Source organism: Phyllobates terribilis, unplaced genomic scaffold (genome assembly GCF_046119375.1).
Source record: "Phyllobates terribilis strain yellow unplaced genomic scaffold, ASM4611937v1 Scaffold_7__3_contigs__length_470593459, whole genome shotgun sequence".
Lineage (NCBI taxonomy): Eukaryota > Metazoa > Chordata > Amphibia > Anura > Dendrobatidae > Phyllobates > Phyllobates terribilis.
This window is the reverse complement of record NW_027362767.1, coordinates 273,408,916-273,426,656: the sequence shown is the minus strand read 5'-3', so window position 1 is coordinate 273,426,656 and position 17,741 is coordinate 273,408,916. Positions and strand designations below refer to the sequence as shown.

Here is a 17,741-nt window from a genome sequence, read left to right as displayed (position 1 = left end):
CATACCTGGAATTTATACAGGATCCAAAACCAGCAGCACTCAGGAAGAGGGCACATGCTTTTGTGGAACTGTCCTAGAGTGGCTCCATGCAGGCGACGGCTTCTCTGGGGCGCCAGAACAATACTGCAGCCTCAATGCTGCTCTATGGAGATAAAGTTGTGGCCGACTCCTGCAGACCTTTCTGGATTTGCACACAACTTTTTCCCTTGATTAACCATTGCACACTGCTGAGATATTACAGCAACAGACAGGAAGCTAGGACCCCAATATAAGGACCAGTCATTCCCTGTGATGTATACACCCCACTCCCCACAGTCCCTGGATAAAACCCATAGAAATCCAGAATTACAAAATCCATATTTATTAGCACTAGCATTGGCCAAGCGACTGCTCATATAAGAGATAGAGAAATCACACAGGTAAAAATAGACAACTACTTTTATTGTTCACAAACCCTTTAAAATGCGCCAGTATGAACAGTGAGCTACGGCGGGAACAGCTGCCATGGTGGTTTCTGTATGTTGTTGGTAGCTGCAAAAAATGAAATTAAACAAAATGGCCTAAACTCTGAATAACACAATATGGAAAAAAATGACGGAATCAGGACAAGGCATTATAAAATTATCCTGAAGCCGAGGGCTTGAACGAAAACTATACAGAGATAAAAAAAAAAAAAAACATGAAAATTAAAAAGTCATTAAATTCAGAGAGCTCCAGGCTGACCGTGAGATCTATAGTTATAGTCACTTTTGGAACTTGCACCAAGTCCCTCCAGAAAGGTTAACATCAGGAAAAAGCAAAAGTCTGAATTCATGCAAGAAGGAGCGACAAAGCGTTCTGTTCATACCGTGCGGAGCGGACGAGCGGCACCAACTGTCCACCGCCGCTTTTCAGCATAAAAAATGATTTATATATATTTGTCATTAAACCCCAAAAGATCCCCAATATATAAAACATGGATGTCATGAGAATATATATATATACACACACAGCACAACATGGAGATTGTCCCACTCCCAACAGCAAGTGCAGCAGCACTCATGTCTCTACAGGGTAAACATGGACGCCGAGCCTCCGACGCCCCCCTCCCCATTATCAAACAGAAAATCCCTCTTCACTTTTTTTTTTTTTGCAATTTATTTTAAAAAAAGAAAAAAAAAATCAGGATATTATATGGTTAATAAATAATGTGTTTCTATGTACATACAAAATGGAGTACGGAAGCTAATGGAATGTGTCGCTGCGGAGGATGGCACAGACTATTCTGGACCATGCAAAAAAAAAAAAAAATCTTAACCAGTTAAAAAATAATGTTTGCGTCTGTATATTTTGTTCTGAGGTAAATAAGAAAATACATTAAAAATATATATCCCGACCACAAGAGTAGATCCCCCATAGATCCGCTACGAGCTACACGTGCTTGGTGCACACTGTGTCCATGATCCAAAGACAGAAAAAAAAAAAAAAAATAGATATTTAAGAAAAGCGAATCCAAGCAAAAAGCAGAAGCTGTAAACGTGTGATCAGTCATCTACGAACTACACGAGGCAGACATCTATGTAATTACAAGGCAGAGTCCTCAAGGGGCGTACCGTCACAGGAGCTGCCGCCAGCACGGGGTGGGGGGGGGGGACAGTCCGGCACAGTCCCCTCTCATCCCAGAGACACCAAACAAGAGGGGAAAAGAAATTAAAAACAGAATTAAAACTTCTTTATTAATATATAGTAAACCTTCACGAACTCCCAGGAGGCTCCACTGGCCAGTTATTGCTGACACCTTGCCCCCAGACTGCAGAATTTACCATTGTGTCATCTTTAAAAATAATAGTTTGTAGCTTCCGGTTTCCATTTGGGGAATTAGTTTTTTAAAAAATTTTTTTTTCCTCTTCATTTTTCTTTAAACCGCACACCAAAAGTGTTTACATGAGCCTCCGCAGACGGGCAGAGCGGGGAGGACAGAACAGCGTTCACAGCTCCGTCTCGTGGGGGATTTTACTCAGAGTCACTGCTGTCGGAACTGGATCCGCTGGAACTACTGCTGCCGGATTCTGATGAACTACTACTACTGCTGAGCCGAGAGGGTCCTCCTGCCGCCCCCGAGCCGGACTTCTCTGCGGAGAAAGGGAAAATATCAGGAGGGAATGTGCAAAATACAAAAGATACTCACTAAATATGTCCCCACTGGGCAGAATGCACAGGTATGGAAAAGTCGGGACAGTAAACCCTCAGGAGAGCAGCAGCCAGAGGTGGAGGAAGCATCTGCAGGGGAGGGAATGAAGGCAGCGGCTCTAAGGACCACTGATCCCTAAAACATGGATGACTGCTTCATGCTGCATTGACCAGCCACATGGAGCTCATTTCCTGCATGATGAATGGCACTTACCAAATCATATTCTCCACCAGCAACCAGGGCCTAAAGTGCCACTCCAGCTGTGTGCCAGTCCCTGCCGCATCAATAATCAACCCAGAGATTTACCCATCTGAATTTTGATCCTGGACATGCCCCGTCCTTAATGAGGCCACAGCTAAAGCCTGCGCTGACTGTGACAACTACAAAGTAGAGCAGTGCTGATAGCATCTGGGCGTTGTAGTACTTTGTGCTGCTCTGCACAGGCTTCAGCCGGGGTCAGTGGATAATGTTTGCACATAACACTGCGCCCCGCCGACAACTCTTTGGGGGAAGTGTTCCACTAGAACGGTACCTTTTTTTGCGGGTTTCTTGTTATTTAATTGGCCGCTCACATCCTGGAGTCTCCTCTCCAGCTCCTTTTTCTTTTCCTGAGCCAACTCCTCCTTGGACTTTACACCTTGCTTCTTCCCCGACGCTGCTGGGAAAGTGAAGCAATCAGCCAGATGCCAACAGACAAAGTTTCATAGAACAACGTCTAGAGCAGTGTTTGCCAACTCTGCTCCTCAAGCCCCGGCCATGGCAGGTTGTAAGGATACCCTCTGTGCAGACAGGTGAGAGGCAACGCACAACTCACCAGCGCCTGCCAGGACCTAGGATTATCCTCAAAACCTGACCTGTTGGGGGGGCTCGAGGACGAGAGTTGGAAAACACTGCTCCGGAGGGCTCGAGGGAACTTTGCAGGACTCCCAACAGGCCAAATTTTAAGCTTAATCATTGCTTGAGCGCAGGGCTCAACCGACATGAGCAAAGCAGCGAGTGACCCACCTGCGTCCATGCAGTGATCGGGCTTAGCGATCTAATAGGGACATCTGAGCAGAAATGTTCTCAACGAGAAGCAAATTGAAGAGTTTGGCTGTAAGAGCTCAAGTGTGAAAGCAACAGATGGCAAAAATCTATAGGACTGCTATATGTGATCTATGATGGCAGGCGCACAGCTAGCCAGAACTCTGCAGGAAAGTGATGGAAATGGAGATGCTGAAAAGAAGCCTGAAATATGGAGGGAGAAGACACACCGGGTTGTAGGTCATCAGTGCGCCATACAGGGCTCCTTATCACAAGGACTAATGTGCACCCATGAGCGGAGAAAATAATCTAAGGGGTCCTCCTCAGAGCAGTGGCTCTCAGACATTATATAAAAGGTGCAGTCACAAGCACAATGTTTTGGCTGAAAAGGAGATGAATTACCCTGGATGGGGCACTCGGCCTAAAAGGGCATGAGAAGAGGAGTGGCGATATGGTATCCGAGTCTGAACATCTACGGAGCCCACTACTAACTAGGAGGGAGGGACCGCTGTGTTAGCAGTGGGATTCAGCCCCCTTAATGACCAGTGAGAATGTGCCCATAGGCTTCCAGCTACTCACAGAAAGGCTTCCGTTGCTTCTTCTGTAGACAGGACTTGACATATCGCTCCAGCTCCCGCAGGGTCGTAGGTTTCAACGTTTCAAAGTCAATTTCTATCTCGTCGGGGTTGGAATCTCTTAAGGAAGGCTCTCGGGATTGAATAATGTAGACCACACGGCCCAATTTCTCCCCCGGCAGCCGGTTAATGTCCAGACTGAGCTGCCTCTTCTCATCGTACGTCATGGGCAGACCCTCCTCCTCCTCCTCGGAGTCGTAGTTTGCGGATGGAGGCTGCTTTCCACCTTTCTTCGGCTGTTTGCTGTGGGTGACAAGATATAGCCTAAATAAAAGGTGGGAGAATAATGTACGTGACTGTTCCTTGTGTTGTACAAACGGGGGCACACCACGCTGCAGTGACACCTGGCATTAGAATCCCAGGCAGAAGCCATGACGCCTGGATGGAATAGATATGGCGGGTTGCGTGCTCACCTATTGACGGTCGGGGCGGGCGTGCTGGATGTAGTGGTCGCTGTCGTGCTGTTTGGCTTCTTGGCTGGAGCCTTTTTCGGAGGCAGCGGCTTTGCTGGCTGCACAGACTTTATCTTTTTCTCTTCCTCACTTTTTATCTTGTGCTTTTCTTTCTCCTTCTCTTTCTCTTTCTCCTTGTCCTTTTTCTTCTTCTCTTTTTCCTTTTTCTCTTTCTTCTTCTTTGGTTTATTGACCGGAGCCTGGGACAATGCAGCCAGCTGCTCGTGTACGGCCTTCAGCTACGGAGACAAACATGCCAGACTGAACACAAGTGTACTACAACCCTCAGCTGGATGAGTTTTTAGCCCATGGATGTATTTAAAAAAAAAAAAAAACTAACAGCAAGCAGATTTCTTGAAAACGCTTAAATTTCTCATTGGGGATGCCAGATCTCACTGGAGGGGTTGTTCATTATCCGAGTCTCACCTGCTCCTGTAGCTCGGCCAGACGCGTGGCGCGTTCCTCTTCGGAGTCTGAACTATCGGACTGGGAGGAGCTCTCCTCACTGGTGTGACTGCTCTCCATGCTCTTACTGACCACCGGGGCTGCTGCTGGGGGAGGGGCAGGAGGCTCCACTGGCTCATCTGGCATCTTGGCAAATCTCATCTCAAAAACATCCTGTGGAAGGAGATCTGGTCACAAACACTGAGGACGAGATGGGGAAGGGGGCACAGGTCATGGGTGAGAAACCGAGAGAAGCTTCTGGAAGGATGAGTGGCTCATGTCACCCACCTCACTGACAGTTACATGCTAGAGCCACTGGTCATGACATAGGTTGGTGGGGTTCACATCTACGGGGGGGGGGGGGGGTTCTTATTCATAGGTTACTATATTGGAATGCACAGCTAATAACTGGGGTGGGGGAATGCACAAAGTACAGTTAATATAAACTGTCCCAGGTCCAACACTCAGGAGCTGCACTGTACCTGGAGCTTTCTGGCCATGGCGACCACCTCGTGATCGGGGGGATTGTACTTGTAACAGTTTGAGAACATTAACCGTATATCAGCTGCAAAAGCCTGCGCGTCCTGGTAGTCCCGACCATCCATCTTCTTCTGCAATGAAAGAGGGGAAGTGTAAGGAGGAATCGAAGGAAACAGCTGAACGGGTCAAGGGCGAGTGCCCGGAGAGCAGATGCAGTGTAGCCTGGGGCTCCCACTACAGGCCCAGCACCGAGGGCGAGACGCTGCCGCCTCCCTGACTGATAATGATGCTCGGCTACACACCCGGTACGAAGCGTGCCACTTCTTACTGCAATTATCCCATTTTTGCATTGATGAATCCAGGGCCATGATGTTTTCATGGTTCACCAGTTTCAAGCTCTGTCAGTGAATTAAGCTTTGCTTACATCCAGCTGCTAAAATCTGAAATCCTGTCTGTTCTAAATTACTCTAACCCACAGCTGAGGTTTTGTTGCACTGTACCAGTGAAGGGAGAGCAGTCACAGGAGATTAGTGTTGCCACTCTGTTTAGGATCGCCCAGTCTGCAGACAAATGTTAATATTCACTGACAGTAAGCAGAGGTTTTTACTTATTTTTAACTGAGCTATGACAGATACTGTATCCCCCCTATGTGCAGCTTCTGTCTGGAGTTTGTTTCGGGTTAGACTTTACTGTGTAAGACTGAAAACGTCAGAAACGCATACAGAGTGACAGCAAAGGGTGGAGAGGATGTACCTTTACAGAGCTGAGGTCCATGGGATGCTTGATGATGTCGTGGTAGTCGTGCAGCTCCAGAGCCTCCGCGTCCACCGGTTTGTAGAAGGGCCAGGCGTAAGCGGCGTGCTTCTTGGAGAGCATCTCCTTCAGGATACTGTCGCAGTATTTCAGGTGCTCAGTCAGTTTGCCCTTCTTGCCGGCGTGCTGCGGGATCTCCCCATCTTCCAGATCCTTCTTTGGTGGTTTGATGGGGCGCCCGGTGCTCTCTCTCCTGTTTGCCACTTTAGCTTGCTTCGGATCAGAGATGGGCACGGGCGACTCACTGCGGCTGGCCGTTATGGCGGAGGTGGTGGGGGTAGTTGTGTCAGCTTTTCTTTTTACTCCTTTTTTCTAATTTAAAAGAAGAGCAGGGACAGTCTATGCATGAGCCACAAAGCATCTGATACATGGGTTACAAACATCAGGAGCTCCAAGCAGCATCTGCTGCGTTCAATAACCCCCTACTGCCAAAGCCCATTTTCACCTTCGTGACCGAGCCAAATTGTTCAAATCTGACAATATGTGGTGATAACTCTGGCACTCCCTTCCCAGCGAATCACCTTGTACTCCATAGTAGTGGTAAATTTAGGTCAATAAAATTTACACTTATGAAAATATAGGAAATTTTATGGAAAAAAAAAAAAAAGTAAAACTTGCAATTTTCAAATGTTCAACTTCATAAATCACTTTTCCCATGTGTCGTCTTTATGTCGGCAGCAAATTTGAAACCCTCTTATTTTGTTACGTTGTCAGAAGAGTTAAAGGAGTTTTCCAACTAACAAAAGTTGATTTTAAATCAATAGATCTTGGAATAATAATAAGTTCCACAATTGGATGTGTTTAAATAAAATGTTCCTGTGCTGAGATAATCTTATAAATGTGCCCCTGCTGTGTACTGTGTAATGGCTGTGTGACCGTGAAGGGATATGGTCTGATCATACCACATCTCCTGGGCGGGGAAGGAAGCCAAAGAGTATACAGACAGGACAGCAAGGGATCACAGCTGATTCGGTTTTACTTCAAAGAAATAATAATTTGTGCTCTTATCCTGTGCTGTAATGTCTGTATTCTTATTTTTGCTTCCTCCCCTGCCCAGGAGATGTGGTTTAATCAGGCCATGTTCCTGTACGGTAAGACGAAGCTATTACACAGATTATCTCAGCACAGGGACAATTTTTAAAACACATCCAATTGTAGAAATCATTATTATTCCAAGATCTACTGATTAAAATCAACATTTGTTTGTGGGAAAACTCCTGTAAACATTAAGCAAAGATTTATTCAGGTTTGTAGTGACCTTAAGGGGCCGATAGGTCAGAAAAGCCCCCTGACATGGGAATCAATGCAAAGTGAAATTAAAAATAGTGAAAAATGACATTCCTTCAACGAAATTGTTTTTTTTTTTTTTTTCTCTTCATTTTTACCCAAAAACATCAATAAGCAGTTTCTAGTGAATGCACCAATACCCAATGTGTGTCCAGTAGCCACTGTTGGCACACAGCCGGGAAGGAGCACAATTTGACTTCTGGAATGCAATTTTGGCTGCAATTGATTCTGGATGCCTGGTCACATTTGCAAAGTCCCAAGGTGCTGAAACAGCAGAAACCCCCATATTGGAAACCGCACAGGTGCGTCTCAAAAGGTTTATAATATTGGGACACAAAAGTGAAAAGTTGTATTTTTTTTCCTCTAAAATTTTGCTTTAACCCAAATTTTTCATTTTTTACGAATGTAAGCAGAAATAATGGACAATTTATCTGAAGACAGCAATACCCCACATGTGGTCGGTAACTACAGTTAGTGGACTTGGCCTGGAAGGGAAGAAACACTGTTTGGCTTTTAGACAGCAGATTTGTCTGGGGTGATCTGCGGGCAGCAGAACCTCCCCCAAGTGACAGCATTTTGAAAACTACACCACTCGGTATTCACCTAGGGGTAATGAGCACTTATACACCACAGATTCACTGATTTCTGTCGGGCTGTGGGAAAATGAAAAATTACATTTGTTGCTATAATGATTCGATTTTGATCATTCTGTTTCATATTTACTGGGACTAAAAAAGGTAATGACACCCCCTAATTTATTACCCCATTTCTCCAAGTACGGCAATACCAAATATGTGGTCAAACACTTATTTCGCCACACCGCCGGGCTCAGGAGACCAGGAGCACCAGTTGCTTTTATGGCACAGAATTTCCTGGAGTAATATCTGGGTTCCATCTGCAGACCCCCAACAACTCCCCCCATTAAGAGCTGCCAGTCAGGGAATCATCTGTGAGTGTAAAGACTATCGACCCCACTGGTGTTTTCCAGAAAAGTACACAGTGGAGGCTGCCATTTTAAGGTCCGGCTTGTGCCTCTGGAGAAACGCACCCCTTGTATTGTTCTGTTGCTTAGATTTGATCACTGCTGGAGCAGTTTTCCACTGCTTTTTTCCGTCTGCCGGTGTCGGACCCCCACTGATCTCGTATCAGGCAGACAGCTCATCAATGATTAGACCTGAAAAACCCCTTTAAGTGCGTTATCCCCTCGGCAGCCATGCCATATATGTTGAAGTTAGCTGTGGGTTGGGAGTATATACTGTATATGTCACTGGATTGGTTTTTGCAAGACATGTTGCTTCTCCAGCGCCTTTGAGCTGCTGGTGACAAGAAAACCTCTGTTTTTTCTGTTGACAGATGACAGATGTGACTGGGGCTTGGTTTTTGCAGGATAATTTGAAGTTTTATCGGTGTCATTTGGGGGGGGGGGGACGTAACTTTTTTTAACCGGTTTATTCCGATTTTTTGGAATCAGAACAAATAAATAAGCAGCAAATCAGGAATAGTCGGGTTTTTTTAAGCCGTTTTAGCACTGCTCACTGTGTGGTAAATGCGAGGACGACTATTCTTACACTCACAGGTGCATGGTGGAGTCCAGCTTATGGCAGGAACTTACAGGCCACCGTACATGGGTGACCCCGAGCAATTACTCAGTCTGGGGACATCATGGCTACTATAGGCACATTGCAATCGCGGGTTGCCGATGAGGATAGAGAGGGCGCCCCCTCCATCAAATATGCATCCAGATGTCGCTATCCGTATTGACAGCAACACCTGAAAGGTTAAACGACTGATCAGAGCTAGCACCGACGGTAAAAGTTACAGCAGTGTCCGCTATGAGGAGCGGCTGCCGCCCACTGATGATTTTGACAGTTCTAATTGTGAGCCAGGAAAATCTTGTTGTACAAGTACAGCGGCTTCCAGTAAAGCCCTTCCCGCTGCTCAGTACATGTACAGCAGAAGTCAGGAAGGGGTTGAAGGGAAGCTTAAACTAAACAAATCTGTAAAATGAGGGGCTCAGCACTTCTGCATGACTAGGAGGGCACACAGAGAACTGGAGCTGCACGAACATACAGCTGCTTTAAGGCTGGGTGGTTATTTAGCTGCACCCCCCATACCAGGTTCTCCATTATTGGGATCCTTTTCATGGTTTAAGCCCTGATGATCATCTTCTAGGTGACTACCTGCTAAAAGTGTGTTGCAAAATCAGTATGAAGCATGGAGGACATAAGAGTGGTTGGTTGACTAAAGCACCTTGAGCCTCTGAGAAGGTAAAAAAAAAAAAAAAAGTTTCTAAAACAACAAATATTCTCTGTTACCTTAACAACTGGGGCGGCCGGAGGAACAACTGGTGCTACTGGGACTGGGGCGACTGGAGGCGGCTGAGGAGCAGCGGTGGCAATTGGTACCGTTACATTAGCAATGATAGTTGGCACAGGAGTGGCAGCGATGACTGGCGTCTGGGACACTAGAGGAGCGATGTTGGTGAGCTGGACTGTGGGATTGACTGTGGAGATGCTGGAGGCCGGGGCCGCGGCTGGAAGGAGACAACACGGACAAATGTAACGGTCAGCAAGATCATAGTCGTCGCTAGCATCTAATATGGAGACCGCCCTGCGACGTCTGGCATCATCCACCCCACAGAGCGCAGGCGAGATGCAAGAGTGGAGGATCAGCTACAGACCAGAGGAGAGCGCAAGACATGCAGAAAGGTTTGTGCTGGCAGGACCTATCCTGCAAATCGCCTCAACACCAGACACATTTGGTGCTGCATCTGTGGTAGTGATCCATGCAGTCATTACACCAAGCCTGGGCCTCAGTCATTACACAGAACTACTGGAGACCTTTAAATCGCTCCCGGCGCCTCTCCAGAGGTGGCTCGGCTCGTCTTCCAGAGCTGCGTTCCACTACGGCAGGCTTGGGGGGGCTGCGCTCCACTACGGGTGCTTTGGGAGGACTGCGCTCCACGACCAACGGTTTGGGAGACGGGGCGGCTTTCTCAACAGGTGGCTCTGGTTCTGTGATTACTGAAAAAAAAAAAAAAAAAAAAAAAAAAAACCTGGTTACGAGGTCGCCATTATCAAAGTGAACAATTGTGACTGACGGCCTTGTGTATGTGGATAGAGGGCCTGTATTAGGAGCAGGTCTTTTAACCACTGCCGAGACCCCCTACAGACAGATGCCCCTCTGGTCAAGCTGCAGAGTTGATCAAGAGATAGAGCTATCTTTGTGGGTACCTGGTGTCTGCGCGGATGGAGGGGGAGGCTTTTTCCCCTTGCCTTTTGGGACAGGAGGCAATAGCTCCACCTCTTCCTGTGGCATCTGTGCTACTTTTTGAAGGAAAATCTTTTCCAAGGCTTGAGCCATCAGGACAATGTCATCTGTGGACTAAGGCAGAGTAACAGCCATTAAGTGCAGAACAAGAAACCAGACTCCACATAGCACGCTGCAGACAACAGTCATTCATGTGGCATCTCGGCACAGCTGTGACACATGGGAGGTCGGACCACCACTCAGTGGAGCTGCTATGCATTTGGTTGTAGTCCACCAGCTCTCCAGACCCGACCCGAGACTTATGGCTGTGCACCCACTCCACACAGCAATGTCCCCCCACTCTCCTGACCCAGGGCCTACCTTGTTGTAGATGTAACAGTTTGTGAACATGGTGTTGAAGTCTTGCATGCATTCATTGGCGCTCCAATAGTAATTATTCTCCAGTCTCTTCTTTATCGTACCCATATCCATCGGGTTCTTAATTATCTTGTGATAGTCCTGAAAGTAAAAGTCACATCGTAAGTGAACCTCAGAGGACGATGGGAAACTTCTGTGTGCGGTGATAAAGGGGGGTCACACGGAGCTCGGCTGCTCAACATCTGCACAGCAAGTCTATATAGTTAGAGAAAAGGCTCAGAGGTTTCACAGCAAGCAGATGTCTAACGCGGAGGAAATACCGTTCACAGGTAAAGATCTCTGCTTTCTGTCAGTAAGTAGGCACATTGCTCACAGCCAGAGGAAAAACAAAGCTGCAGCTGAGTGTTTGCTACAATGTTACTCCATGAGCAGCAGGGACACAAGATCTGATGGTTTGTTACAATGTGTCAGTGCAGGCCTGTCTAATTTACAGAGGATTATCTGGAATGGATGAACCTGCAGCAAACCAATAGCTGTTTGAGCAAAATAAGGCCAGGATACATCTTCAGTCTCTGGGTGTAAATTAAGTTTTTTAGCCCCTGACACCAAGCAGAGATGTTGGAAGTGGTAAGAAACTGATGATATAAAGCTGAAGAACTTGGGGTGCCATTGCTGAGAAGACTCACGGGCAGGTTCAGCTTGATGCAGTCCACGGGCTGGTAGAAGGGCCAGGCAAACTGATGCTTCCACAACGTCTTCACCACCACATTCTGCATGTACTGCAGCTGGTTGGTTTTGCGACCTGGCTTGTTGGCGTTTGTGATTTCTGGGGGCGGTGGATTCACGGGCCCCTGAGGGGCCTGAGCCGCAGCTGTGACGGCAGACATGTTGCTCTTCTCTGGGTCACTTCCTTTCACGGTAAATCTGCAACACAATCTCTACCTTTATGGCCCTCGCCGAGGAAGGACATCCCATCTCAGGAGTCTGACCATAGAACCTACAGGGCAGGAACAAAAAGGCGTCAGGAAGAACCATTAGAACGCACCTCATGGCGTATGTGCCACCTACATCGAGAGACAAACTAGAAACACAGAAGGTTTCAGGACAGCGGGAAAGATCCATGTCCCGCAAAGAACTGCTCCCGAGAGACAACCAAGCTTCAGACGGGCACTATATGCACTGCAGCCCTGAGGGACTCACGGTGACAAGAGGGATAAAATGGGGTGCTCTTACGCTCTTGTGCGGAGGTCAGGATGCTGCCATCGTGGATCAGGAGGCCATTCTTAAGAGGACCTATAGTTCAGCATTTAGATTCCTCACCGGCTGTCGTTCTGCTTCCTCGGAAACACCAAGAAAAGGCTCAAGACTGCAGTGTAAAAATCAGCAAATTAATGATATTCCCAAAAAAGCAAGACGCCCAGTGAGGAATCCACACAGCGATCACATACACAGCAGGGGAAGCAGGACCACAAGACCACAAGGATGGCGACTAATCCCCTCCCCACCTTATAACAGGTCACATCCAATGTAGAGAGGCACCTCCTCGATCACCACACATCTCTCCTGAAATACTATGCGCTGCTATGAAGCTCTACGCCTCCTATGTGACCATCTAAAACCACCTGCAAGATCAGCACCCTCCTCTCCTGGAATAGTCTGTAATGCTGGGGGACTAGTCCTTCCTCCATCTAGGAATATTCCTGACATCACAGATGAACCTCGCTGTTATATCAGACCTGAAACGATGAGACCCCCGGCTGCATTACTTCATGTATTTCTGGGTCAACGCCACGTACAAATTTACAGCACCACAAGCGCTGATCGCCATCATGTTTCCAAACTAGTTTGTTAAAAATATCCAACACTTTCTGCATCCAACAAGGAAAATAAAGTGGCAAAACAAAGAATCGGCAGATTGTCATCTGAACCGCGTCCCAGCCAAACATCCGGGGAACAGAAGGCTTCATGTTATACAGACAGCAGTGGCAGGGATCGCACTACCAGGAGGTACAACATGAGGACGCTGCACCACAAAGTGACAAAAATTGTTACAGTATAAACTGGACACCATAAAATAATTAACGTACAAGAACTTTGTTTACACGAGTCCGGCACATGCTACACACCGAATCATCCAGGAATGGGACCAAAGCGGAGCCAGCGCTCCACACACAGACCCTCACACGAGAATGGTTCAATGACTAATGGTCAGAGATCGGTCCGATCCCCACGGGAGCTGCTCTCACACGTGGACGTGATTAATGTGAATAGACCCCAATTACTACACAAATCGCCAATAACTGAAAACAAGGGATCCAGCTTCTGCCATCACTAGTCACCAAAGCAGGGAGGCTACACCATGTGCACCACAACACATCATCCCCCCCAAAGAGCAGGCATTGCAAGCCCCCGCCCCCAAGAAACCATGCAGCGCAGAAGCAACCACCTCAATCTCACAGAAGAGTCAACACCACAAGACCCCCTTCCTCCCCCAAAGAGCTCATATAGCGTGCACCACAATGTGTGTGTTCTCCCCACAGAGCTCATTTGGTGGCACCGCAGCTACCCTCTCCCACCAAAAAGCCCGCACAGCAAGCCTGATCCCCATCCCAGAGATCTTGCACCTCAACGTCTTTCCCTCCAAAGAGCCCATGCGCATACAGCCCACTTGTCCCATCCGCAAAAAGCTGTAAACACAAAGTACATGACCCCCTTAGAACCCAACAACTACCACCATCAAACCAACTATGAGGTGTAGCCAGATCACTGCATTATAGGACAACGCTGCTGGAATACACAGACACCATGGAGGAGCCCGAACCGATCCTCCATAATCGACCCACACACCGTTCTCCCATCAGCTTGAATAGACAAAAGCTGAGAGGAAGCCGGAATCAATGACAGATACTGTGCATCTGCCCCTGTAGTCACATTGTGGCCATGCAAGTCCAACTAGTCCAGGACCAAAAAGAAAAAAAAACCAACAAACAGCGGCAACAGCCACTGACCGCACACCGGCGACTCGCTAGCCTTACACTTTCAGGGTGAAGTCACACACTCAAGTTTTCCGCTGCACATGTTACGAGCTGATTTCTTGCATATATTACAAGTGGAAAATCAGCAATGAGATTAAGCAGCAGAATTTGACACATTGTGGATGAAATTTGGTAAAATTACGTCCACTCTTACTGCCATAGGTGCAGATCTTCGGCAGCAAATCCTGATAGAAAATCAGCCGCACAACTGCCACATGTGAACATGGCCTACAAAGCTTCCATCTGAGCGGGAGCTGTTACGAAGACCCTGTAATGCCCGCGCTGCCATCCGAGGTCACGTGACCACATTCCAGTTTCCGTCTGAACGCCGCCTAATAATTGAGGGACTCCCTCAAGACGCAGGGCTAATATATGAGCTGCTTGGCTGGACCACTACATCCCTAGATCATAGGAAATGAGTACAGATGTTAGAGGGTATTCAGTCATAGAATAAGAGATCATGCTGCATCAATTCTGAAATAAGTTTCCATGTGAACTCTGCAGAATCAGTGTGCTGTTATAGAAGACGCCTGGCTGGTTCTACAGGTCGGTGGATCCAAGCTGCAGTATAAAGAATGGAAATATGAGTTTTCATTTGTCACAGCTACATCCTTGTGTGACATTTAGAAAGCTGCAATAATAGAAATACATACACACTGCATATACAAAACTGGATGTAGCCATGGCAACCAAAATGGAAACTTACATCCTTTAGGCTGGGTTACAAAGTAGAGTATTCTCTGCAGATCTTATGCAGATGAACTTTTTGCTATCGTTCTGTACATCAGACAAGGGCCACAGTGCACTTCATACACGTGTCCAGAACCCGACCACCACTGCCAGAGGAGCCAACAGCCCGACCACCGCTGCAGGATACCAACGGGGTGGAGTCTGCAGACATAGGGCAGACATGGGGTACCCAGTGTCAGAATACAAGATTTGGAGGGGGATGCTCTGTGGACAGGGTGGGCACTCCTACAGTGAGAAAAAGGGACAGATTTGGGGCACATTGGCTCCTGCCTCTGCTGTAGGAGAGACATCACAACTCCCAGCATGGCCTGACTACTACACTACATTCAGTCTGATTGCGACCAGTCCTACATACAAGAACGTCACAAGATGATACTGGAGTCATAAACCACCCATGCAGTTCTGATTCTAGGGCAGCAGAGCGACTGCCCCCAAGTGACTGGAAGGTTGTCACGCTGCCATTCCAGAGGCAGGAAGAAGCCTATTCTAAGGTTTCAGCGAAGACAAACAGAGGGCAGAAAATCAGTGTCTACTAATCACAGACAAACAAAAGCATCAGGTTATTCCCCAAAAGACAGAATATCTGATCCCCCAAGCAGAAGCCGCTAATCAGCTGCCCTGAAGGAATATTGAGTAACCCACTGGCACAGGACAGGCCCCCTCCCCACTACACTGTCACAACTCTCCAGCTGTGGTAGACAACAAATCACAGCAAACATCTAAGACAGCAGACTCCCATCATCTCCTGAGAGCATGCTGCTCTGTCTATGCTGGGAATTGTAGCTTTACAACAGCTAGAGAGACGCAGTTGAAACATTTCAAGAACACACACACACATACATACATACATACATATAAAAAGGCAGCACTCCAAAAATACTTTAGAAAAAATGGACTTTAATGAGCCCAAAAGGCAACGTTTCGGTTCACAGAACCTTTCTCAAGCCATATACACATATACATATATATATCCGTCGGCCACCTACATGATAACATCCGGTGCCCGATGTAATGTCAGGTGGGACACAACCAAGGAGTCGGCACCACAAACCGGGGAAAAATGGGAGCACAGTACATATGGAGCAACAAAAAAAACTTCACAATACAACACACAAGCCACTGCTCCAGCCACCATTCACCACTGCTTTGGCCACACAAGCCACTGCTCCGGCCACCATCCGTCACTGCTCTGGCCACTGCTCCAGCCACCATCCGTCACTGCTCCGGCCACTGCTCCAGCCACCATCCGTCACTGCTCCAGCCACTGCTCCAGCCACCATCCGTCACTGCTCCGGCCACCATCCGTCACACAAACCAGTGCTCCAGCCACCATCCTTCACTGCTCTGGTCACACAAGCCATCAGTAACACAAGCCACTGCTCCGGCCACCATCTGCCACACAAGACACCGTTTCAGCCACCATCCATCACACAAGCCACTGCTCCGGACACCATCCGTCACTGCTCTGGGCACACAAGCCAGTGCTCCGGCCACCATCCGTCACACAAGCCACTGCTGTAGCCACACAAACCACTGCTCCAGCCACCATGTCACACAAGACACCGTTCCGGCCACCATCACTCACTGCTCTGGTCACACAAACCAGTGCTCCAGCCACACAAGCCACTGCTCCAGCCACCATCCATCACTGCTCCAGCCACCAGTAACACAAGCCACTGCTCCAGCCACCATCCATCACTGCTCCAGCCACCAGTAACACAAGCCACTGCTCCAGCCACCATCCGTCACACAAGCCACTGCAGGTAGATAACCTGTCACATCCAGGTCCAGCAGTGACGAGTTCAGACACAGGTAATCGCGGCTCATCAGATATCACACGGGCCGAACACTACAGCCGCCTCTACCTGCTGGCTCCTCCGGTACCGCACTGATGAAGGCCCCGGCCGGTCTCACACTCTCAGCCTGGCCGCTGCCCGGATCCGCCTCCTGCTCCCCCTCCCTGAATATCTCCCCTTTAAAAGATGGCGGGCAGGGAAGATGTCCCCTGCTCCCCGGGTTGGGTGTACCTCCGGCAGCCCTCGGCCCGCCCGGGCAGGCAGCAGCGCCCCGGCTCCCCGCACGTCCGCTGCGGCGGCCACAATGTATCAGTGCGCTCCGCGCGGAAGCTTTTGTTTTACAATGTATCACAAAGGCTCGTCCGGAGCGGCCGCTACCACAGAGCGGCGGGGGAGGGGGCGCCCCAGGTCCGCGGCTGTTCTGCCCCCTCCGACGGCGGCCCCGCACCCCACCGTCCGCACATAGAGACACAGACACAGGAGAAGAAGGGCTCGCGCCGAGCATTACTTCGCCCCCGCCGCTCCGTAACGTTCCCCGCACAGTCCCTCCAGCGCCTCTTCTTTTTATCCTCACCAAGGCAGCATAATAGACGAGTTCGAAGTGAGCAGCGCGCATGCGCCAAACCCACACAGCCCATCGGGATTTGTAGTCTCTGGGCCGCATGCGCCGCTACTGCAGGAAATGGAAGAGGGCAGCCTGGAAAGACTACAACTCCCAACACCGCCCTGGTGTTTCCTTCCCTTCCCCCCTCCATGGAGTGGCCGGGAATGGGAGAGAAAAGCTAGTGCGGGGTTGATTGCACGATTAGCGGCTTGATGTGACCCCCGTTCGGAGCTAGTGCTAGGCTAGGATGGCCAGTGACTCCTGGGGGCTGCCGGTCACGTCTGGGACTGGCACTGCAGACGGCCTTCAGTGTGACTGGGCAGGGGGAGGCCCCAAGACCCCTCCTCCCCCGTGACTTCCCTCTATTCTAGTAGCGCAGCTCATTGTCCGGCAGCCGCTATTTATATCCTGTGCCCTGCAGTGAAGGCTCCTGGGTGACCCCGTAAGGACATGTGGGGGTGCTGCCCCGGGTGTTAGACATGGCCCACCTCATAGTCTCAGACCCTTGTGGGCGCAGGCTATGAGCACTCCTTGCAGGGTCCCCCAGCTGATGTAGGGAGACTGAAGCAAGGCAATGATCCCTGGGAAAAACTATGCAAATTAGCTCTCTGCCAGGAGGAAGACT

The 17,741-nt window shown here is 48.8% G+C and overlaps 1 protein-coding gene across 12 annotated transcripts; it reads right to left on the bottom strand.

Annotated features, from left to right (window-relative positions):
• Window positions 1-1,689: 1,689 nt before the first annotated feature.
• On the bottom strand, window positions 1,690-17,213 carry BRD3 (bromodomain containing 3). 12 transcript variants are annotated; one of them, XM_073640770.1, is made up of 14 exons: window positions 17,087-17,213; window positions 12,165-12,297; window positions 11,618-11,928; window positions 10,935-11,072; window positions 10,538-10,688; window positions 10,145-10,327; window positions 9,620-9,837; window positions 5,958-6,329; window positions 5,207-5,335; window positions 4,707-4,898; window positions 4,242-4,519; window positions 3,773-4,092; window positions 2,703-2,828; window positions 1,690-2,111 (listed from the first exon to the last, which is right to left on the bottom strand). In XM_073640770.1, exons 3-14 carry the CDS (start codon window positions 11,816-11,818, stop codon window positions 1,993-1,995), a joined length of 2,427 nt encoding a protein of 808 aa, XP_073496871.1. In that variant the 5' UTR covers window positions 11,819-11,928; window positions 12,165-12,297; window positions 17,087-17,213; the 3' UTR covers window positions 1,690-1,992. The 12 variants fall into 12 exon arrangements, with proteins under 12 accessions (XP_073496871.1, XP_073496870.1, XP_073496879.1 ...); XM_073640769.1 differs by having other exon boundaries at window positions 17,021-17,175; XM_073640778.1 differs by having other exon boundaries at window positions 2,703-2,825; window positions 17,021-17,175.
• Between the last annotated feature and the right edge of the window lie 528 nt (window positions 17,214-17,741).